General features: G+C 39.4%; 1 protein-coding gene across 2 annotated transcripts; it reads left to right on the top strand.

Moving 5' to 3' along the window:
* Positions 1–1,131: 1,131 nt before the first annotated feature.
* RB195_001472 (uncharacterized protein) lies at positions 1,132–6,507 on the top strand (the record flags this gene model as incomplete). Of its 2 annotated transcripts, none has more annotated exons than XM_064198258.1 (5): positions 1,132–1,225; positions 2,775–2,849; positions 5,087–5,209; positions 5,925–6,005; positions 6,194–6,507. In XM_064198258.1, the coding sequence occupies 5 exons, from the start codon at positions 1,132–1,134 to the stop codon at positions 6,505–6,507; spliced, it is 687 nt and encodes a 228-aa protein (XP_064054139.1). The 2 variants fall into 2 exon arrangements, with proteins under 2 accessions (XP_064054139.1, XP_064054140.1); XM_064198259.1 differs by lacking the exon at positions 1,132–1,225 and adding an exon at positions 2,339–2,351.
* Positions 6,508–8,337: the final 1,830 nt, after the last annotated feature.

Raw genomic sequence — 8,337 nt, 5'->3', positions numbered from 1 at the left:
TTTTCTTCGAAAATCTGTACGCTTTTCTTATTTTTAGGCTCTCAAACTCCTCTTGTTTGTCTTAAAGTCAACGTAAAAAAATAATAAAAAAAATACGGATTTTCCCGGGAATGCATTCGGAATACATCGAGCTCCCTTAAAGTGGATCTATTCCAGAAAGACACGTCAGGAACAACTAGCAGATTGAAAAAAAATTCACTAGGACTTTATCGTTAGAACAGATTTTTTTGCACAATTTAAGAACACTGATCTTTGAGATCCGATTCTTTTGTTCCAATGTTTCGACGGATGTTTACTACGTGGTTGTTGTAATGAATATTCATTATAACATGATATCAACTTTTTTGCACAATTTGAAAATATTGCTTTGGAATCACGTTTTTTTCACAAAAATTAATCTGTTTTCTACCTTTAGTCTTGACTTTTGGATGGACGTTTCAAAGAAAAAATTCAAACAATGACCGTATTCCCCACGCTACCTTTTTTTGGCATGCTGCGCCCAGTTGCGTATTGGAATATTCTATGATGCGTATGTCTACAGAAATTGCTTTCGATGCTACCGCAGTAGAGCTTTGTAGTCGTTGCTCGCATTTCAACTCGGTTTCTCTTCCATTTATCCTATCGCTGTAATAGCAGTGATTCCGAAATATCCACCTCTGTTAAGTTTAAGCGATTCAACTGAACAGCGGCAGAGGGAGGGAAAAAAACAGCTGCTAAGACTGCCCCGTCATATTTCCCGTATTTTTTGTTAGCCACTTCCTTGTGTGGCTTCAGTTACTCGCTGCATATTTATGCATGTGCATTTCTGAGTGGGAATCAACCTTGCGGACGGTTCCGCATCGCCCACCTCCGCGTACGTGTGCGACAACTATTCGCTACGCCACTTCGTGTGTTAGCAATGCGCATATTCTGCTAAGTATGGTATTCAGTGCTGGAAAACAAGCTGAGAATACGGCGCTTTTACTGCGGTAGTACCGAGGTTCTCTACGTTTGCTGCGATTCAAAACTATTCATGACTTTTACGCTTGGGAAACTAATTTTGTTTACAATTTCTTTCCAAGAATTCCAAGAAATTTCAGGAAGTCCAGAATTGTTAGTCGGAAACCGCAATAATATCGAAATGAATGTTCAATGCTGTGTCTGCGGAAGAATTTTTTGGAACCTTCCTCTTTTCTGCTTCGCCTTCTCGCTACTGCGACGCCCTTCAGCGGCAACGTTCAAAAAGGTCATGCCCTTCATATCAGTGCTGGTACCAAACGTTTTTAATGATGACTAATCTGGACGATATCATTTTTGGGGTCAGAATCCATTGCTTAGTGGATGGTGTTTTTGGCAGTCAGTCTAATTTATCCAGGAATTTCGTTTCCTTTCCGTAGCTCACCGGGTTGTACTCATCCATTTTTATCCTGATTTTTGGAAGAAAAGTTAACATTGTCAAAATCTAAAACTTCTTATGCATATCGAAGTAACATATTGATGTATTATAATTTCTCCCTCTTCCATTATATATGTATGCTGCTTTGTCTCTTTCTCCCCTTGAACTCGTTATTAAAACGGCATCAATTTTCGTACGAACACTAATTAACCGCAAAATGCAGCAATCCGTCAATAGGTTTCCTGTGAATCAGCTGTTCTCAGGATTCTCAGGCATGCTGATTACACCATCCCAGTAATTGATAAACGAACACCATCTCTTGTTTTTCGCTTTATTTACCCTGAATCATGCACGTACTATACTATTTTATAGGCTGTAGGCTCATGCACACTTTCTCTTTTTTCGTGTTTGTTTGTGTTTTCTGGCTTTTTTGGTTTCTTGGTCCTTTTTTTTTTCAAATGCAGGTCCATTCAGAGGTCAAATCGCAAGTTGTAGTTTCCGTCTTGAGATTTTAGTTTTTCTTTCCTTTTATTTCTTTTCTTTTTGAAGTGTTTTTATTTTGAAAATCTCCCTAAAATCACTCTCGCGTTTTTCAGATGCTATTATTTTGCAGATTCCTCATCCATTCTATCTTCCTTCTGATTTCTGAGGGAAAATTCCAAAACTGATTTGTTAGACTTTCTCCGAAGATTTTTCTCGTTTTCTTAACAATTTTCTTTGTGACAAACTCCGAACTCATAATTTTGATGAGAACAACTGAAAGTACCAATTCAGCTCCCCATTACACCTGTATTTACCTTAGCAACTCGGTTGTTTGCTTAACCTTTTCACCTCCTTGTGACTTTTTTGACCTTTTCAACTTCTCCATAATACCGAAATTAAATATTTGAATGGATGGATAGATGAATGAATGAATTGGCGAATGAACGGGCGAATCGAATGAATAAGTGGATGGAAAAATGAATGAATGGAATGGGTGAGTGAGTAAATGAATGAACGAATCCATGACATTTCATCCTTCCAAGAGTAGACCTAGGTAGAGGGTTGGAGAGTGGGATTTCACTCGTTGTTAGTAACTCTGAGCGTTGTTTTCGATGATCGATGTAAAGAAATAGGTCGTTGACAACTGAAACGAAAAGGATAACGCGGGAAAGAAGATGGGTGCTTTTTGCTCCTATCGATCCGTCGCTCATCACTAACGTTTGAAGTCTGAGTACAGGATCAATGTCTGCACATACGCACACATAAACACAGCTCATTGCTGTACATAAGAGGTTCTTTGTTGTAATTCTTTCTGTACTGTAAACATGTCGCGCTCTAATTCGTTGATCTGTACTCGATAGTGCGTCCGTGTTATCGGCGACCTCGTTTGGTCACCTCTACTTTTTTGAACTTTCAGGAAAGAGCATGAGTGAATCCTTACTCCCAGACAACATGATGGACGCCATGAACGCTACCGTGATGTTTCCTCCAGGTGATTTTTTAAATATCAGAAAATTTGAGCTTAATTATTGGATTCCTTTAGTCACGTCCAGTGTCTTTCTTCTATTTCGTTTTGTCATACAATGGGATTTTTCCAATTTTTCGAATTTTGTGAGGCTTGAGAATTGCGTCAGAAGCACTCATTCTCATTGTTTTTGTGTTCACGAATCTGTTCTGGATCTGACATTAGCTCAGTTAAGCTTTGGTAATCCAAAGGGGATCCTACATTCGTGGGTCGGGTAATCCGGATTTCTGGTGTGGAATTTCGAGTGGAATTAGTGTACATGTTAAGCATCGGAGAAACAGAGCAGCTCCGTTCGGTACAGCCTCGAGAACGAATTTAAATAGTTGGTTGGCACAGTAGCCTGTTTTTCTCTTTCTCTCTCTTCTCTTTTTTCTCTTTCACTTTTCTATTATTTCCTTTCCGAGAATAACTAACTTTCTTACGTTTTTTCCTTGGAGAATTTTTCATTGAGCTGTTTGGCTCTTATGACATTGCTTCCTTTTTTGGTAAGCGTTCAGAGGGTTTTTGCATCCTTTCTTCGAAATCAACTGTAGATGTATGTCTCCTTTTTTTTGAAATCCGGGAGAAAGATCTCGGACTGAAAGCAATATTTTTTGCGTCGATGAGCAGGTTTCTTGGAAAATTTGCCACCTTTGATCCATAGATTACTTACTGCTTCTCTTGCTCGCTTGCAATGTCAATGCTTTCAGTCATCATTCTGAATGTTCTCCTACGAGGTTCTTTTCTACGTTTTTTTTTTTTTGAAATTTTTTTTAATCGACGGCTTGATTTCTAGCGGGAAGTGCATCTGGTATTTGGAGTATGCTCCGCTTGAATTATTTATTTATTTTTGATTTATCCATAAAACAACTCATCCATTGCGGCAAAAGAATTATCATCGTTGGGGATTGGATATTATATGAGACTGTAAAACATAGTTCGCTACGAAATGTATATAAATATATATTTCGGAAGTCCTGACTATATAGGATCACTACATATCTGTTTAAAGTTCCTACACGCTTAAAAAATATTAAATGCATACTGTCAGAAAGAAGTAAAAGAAAACAAATATAAAAAGATAAGTATTCTAAATACAATATTAAATACTTACCAAAATAGCTTCAAAGGAGCTGAACACTTTTAGAAATGTTTTCCATGAACATCGAACAGCGGAAGCAATTTTCAATGCCCGTTTTTTTCTCCAGAAACTTCTATTAAACACGCGATCGTAAACACGCAAACATGTCGAAAACCCATTGAGTTTGCAGTTTGTTGAGCGCGGGATATTCTATGTTATTTGGTCGTCGTAAAGAAATCACTTCGAAATGTTATTCATGGAAACAAAGTGCTATGAGCGATAGGAAAAATACAATACCATCTGTAAACTTCTGGAAAGTAATGACAGATCTAAGAGAATGCCCTTTCTAATCCGGTCAGATTATTCAATTTTGAACCGCGTGAATACATAGCCTCTTAATTTATAGACTCTATTTTTTTAGCGGAGTTAAGTGTAGGCTGTCGCAAATCCTAACTTATAAATTGGCCAGATCACCTTCGTTCATTCTCCCGTATCTACCATTTGTAAAAGGAATAGAAGAATAGTCTATGACGGTGAAGACGCAACGTTTGTTTTTTTTTACTTATAAAAATTAATTATTGCGGGTTCAGAGGTGGTTCCGCTCATTCCACCTTGATCGTCGTGAAAAACAGTGCGGAAGAAGCTGCTTTTCACGACGATTTCGAATGCAACGCGCTGCATCCAAGAGCGATCGGTCGAAGATAAGTGATGTATTCTTACCAGCCTATTCAAGTAAAACCAATGGAAGGCAGCTGAGGGGACCGGAACGCGCACAAAGAGGAGCGTTCCGGCGTACCTCGTAGGAAGTAAAGTGGTTCCCACGCCGTTTCTTACGACGATCAGGGAGAGATGAGCGGAACCACCCGTAATCCGGCAATCTACAACCCTTTCTCTGGCTTTTCCCACGGATTCCCTCACAACGTCAGGTTCGTCGTATGCTGCCTTTAAATGTAGCTTTTTTGCGCGTTTCTTTTATTGAACTTTTTAAAGATGAGGTTTTAAAGGTAATTCGTTCTGTTTGGTTTGTTTCATCATTTGCTACTGTTTTTCTTTTTTGATGAAGTGGTTATTTTTCATTCCTTTCTCCATACAAAAACATTAATCTGGAAACTTGATCGCGCTCAACACATACAAGAAATTTTAGGCACGGTTGAGACACGTCCGACGCAGCTGTGGGAGGTGATAGTCGTAATCTCATGTCCCGTTCTTTTTGTGTTGTTTTTATGCTGCTGCATCGTATGTATGATCGTGAAGAATCATGATCGACGTGAGTTCTTGTTCACCTACGCTTCCGCGCGATTTCTTTAATCTAAAGAGTGGATTTTGCTTTGCCGAGGCGCTGATTTCATTGACGAAGTGCCTGTTTTCGAGGTGACTTGACGTCAAGCCAAAACAAACGGCTTCATATCACGGCAATGGGGAGAGCAATAGGGAAAATCCATTCGTTTGTGGATATTCATGTGCTTTCCCATTGCCAGTCCCTTACAAGTTTGCAAGGGAAATGAAGAATTGTTGTAATGCGGAAAGAGAGTAGATGTAAATTCATGATATTTAGTAATGAATAACCCCGATTTGAACTAGTGAGGTCCTTGTGCTATTTGAAAAATGTTATGTGTGTCTTTTTTATCTTAGCTTTTTTTCCGTGGTACTTTATCGAAATCAAATCTACTCCAGTTTATTATTTGAAATAGCACAAAAAATTTTCTGTGAGGAATTTTTCACACTTTGCACATGAACTCTTTTGTCCGTGCTCTTTTTCATATCTTCACACAGCTGAACATCTAGGCAGACGCAGTTGGAAATTAGGGTCGGAAACTGTTTGGAAGCGCATATAGAACGCAGATTGCGGGAAATTTTCTACAGAAGCTGAGCCAAAAGTTAAAATGTAAAGGCGTAACCAAAGTATTTGGAAACGAAACGGAATGAAGCTCAAAAAACGTGCTGATTGGTCCACCGAGAAGGCCATAATTTTCTCTTTTCAGAACCATCTGTGGAGCCGCTGCGTCGACGAAATCTTGGACGAATTATGCGACAATTACCACCGCCACCGAAATATGACGTCGGTGAGTGTCGTTCGCGTATCGCTCGCAAGAATCTCTTGTGTCGGAACTAATTATCTCTTCTTTTCTTTCTCTCTCTTCTTTTTGTACTTTTTTCATAATCTACGGAGAAAAATGTTCGAACCAGTTTCGACTCCTTAAATTTATCGTTTTTTGAAGAAGATTTTCCATTTTTGATTAGGTAATTTTAGCAATTGCCTCCAGTCAGTCGCCACCACCTCTGTATTCGGACATCGAAAAGGGCGTGATTTTCGACCCATTACGATCATTATCAAGCACCGCCCCTTCGTCACCGACGAGTCCTGAGGCACCACCGATGGCTATACAGTACCTCTACCCACCCAGATATGAATCTGCAGCTGTACATGGTCCCGCTTGTCACGATGATGACTTTGGCCGATCGCCCACCGCCGTTCATTCCGTGATGACTACGGATGCCCGCGGTCGTTCCGCGATTACACACCGTCCTTCAGTCACTGTTATCGTTATGAATGGGGCATTGTGACATACGTAAATAATGATCTTACAGTTTGAAGTGGAGTGGTTCTTCTCTGATGCGGTTGATTCTGCTCAAGGCCCGCAGTTTTGCGATTGTTCGTTTAACGTGTACATACAGCTGCTCATGCGCACTTTACTAAACAGTGATCTAGAATCCAAGATAGAATTTGCGGTCAGCTGACACGGTCAAGTGAGGACAAGTGACTCGCTTGAGAAAGTGGAAGTTTCTAGTCTCAGGTGGTGAACTCCTCTCATGTGCCTACACTGAAACTCTAGCCATCAGCTTGGCCATCTAGGATCATTTAGGCTAATGTATTGAATTCCTCGCACAATTTTCAAATTCATTTCACATTCCGTTGCAGTGCTCAGTTACGCACGTTAGGCTGATGTTTATCTGAATGTCACTTTTTCTCTGAATTCCTCATATTCCCTTTCTCGCACATATGTGTATTTAAATGCTGTTGTAATGAGTCACGTTTCGTTGCATCATCTCTTCCCAACGAAATCGCGTACACGTAAAATTCAGCGGACGAAAACTGGTACCCGAGCAATTCCACACAGTTCCTTCTAGTGGACTATGATTTTTGAAAGAAACAATGGATGGCATGAAGGAACTACAGGGCCCACTAGATTGGATGCATGCACCCTAGCAGATAGGAATGTAACCGCAGGAGAATACCGCGTTGAATGTGCGTGCGAATACGGGGACCAGTTCTCGTGCGGCATTAGTGGTTCTTGTTGGACGTATGAAGGTACGGATCAATAACACTTTGGAAATGTTTATTAGGCAGGTCAGTCAGGAAGTCATTAAACGACAGATTTTGATGTTACAGCGAAACTGGCTAACCTTTACTTTCAATCTTTTCTTCCCTTTTATTTCTGATGTTTTTTTCATCTCAAATTGAGTTTGTTCTCCAGCCACATCTTTCCTTTTTCTACTACTTGCCTCAGATTTGTGAATTCACTAATATCGGGTCTTTCATTTCGTATCAATGTATATTTTTATATTATATTTGTACAAATTATTCAGTTACTAACAGACTTCTTTGTAATGTGATGTTGCCTTGTTCAGTTTTTCTGAATAGTGGTTTTTTATGGCGTAATAAATTTCATTCGGTTTATGGTTCAGTGTTTCATTCGTCGAAGAAACAACTTTGTGCCAGGTGACTTATTCGGAGAAGGAGTTATAAGATATAGATTTGACGAGTTGGATTAGATAGGGTGGAGAAGTTTGGTTGAGAAGAGAAAGAAGTTCTTCTGAACTTCAATATGCAATGCCGCCTTCCGTTATTTTAGTTGTTAAAAGTAGATTTGAAATTTTAACGATAAAAATAACATATGCAGTGTTTTTGTAAGCAATGGAAGAGAATACGATTGATTTTATCGCATTGGAGTTTTCATTGAAAACGAAACTGACATTTAAGACCAAACCAAGCCCACTGAAAGCTGGACGAGTCTGAGTCCACAAAAAATTGGACACTTGTCTCTTCTTCCGCGTAGGAAAGCCTAACGAATCGAACGGATGTCTTTTTTTCATGGAAAACAACCAGTTCTATTTTTCTAAATAGATACTAGTGCTGACGAATAGCAGTCGCATGTAAAGAAAAAAGATATTATTTGTGAAATTTTTAATTTTCTTGCGAAATACAAGTAAGTTCACAACTAATTGACAGGTATGGTAGACACTTGGACAACAAGTGAAAGGTGCATAGCTTTGGAGTGGAACGAACAACACAGGAAAACACCCGAATTTAGTCGATTTTAATTATTCGGCTGTGGGAGGAGTCAGCTTACACGTATTTCTTCAAAAGTGGCAATTCAAGCAGGAAGTTAGGGA

This window comes from Necator americanus, chromosome IV (assembly GCF_031761385.1).
Source record: "Necator americanus strain Aroian chromosome IV, whole genome shotgun sequence".
In the NCBI taxonomy this organism is placed as follows: Eukaryota; Metazoa; Nematoda; class Chromadorea; order Rhabditida; family Ancylostomatidae; genus Necator; species Necator americanus.
The sequence above is the reverse complement of the archived record's forward strand: the minus strand, read 5'-3'. Positions and strand labels throughout refer to the sequence as shown.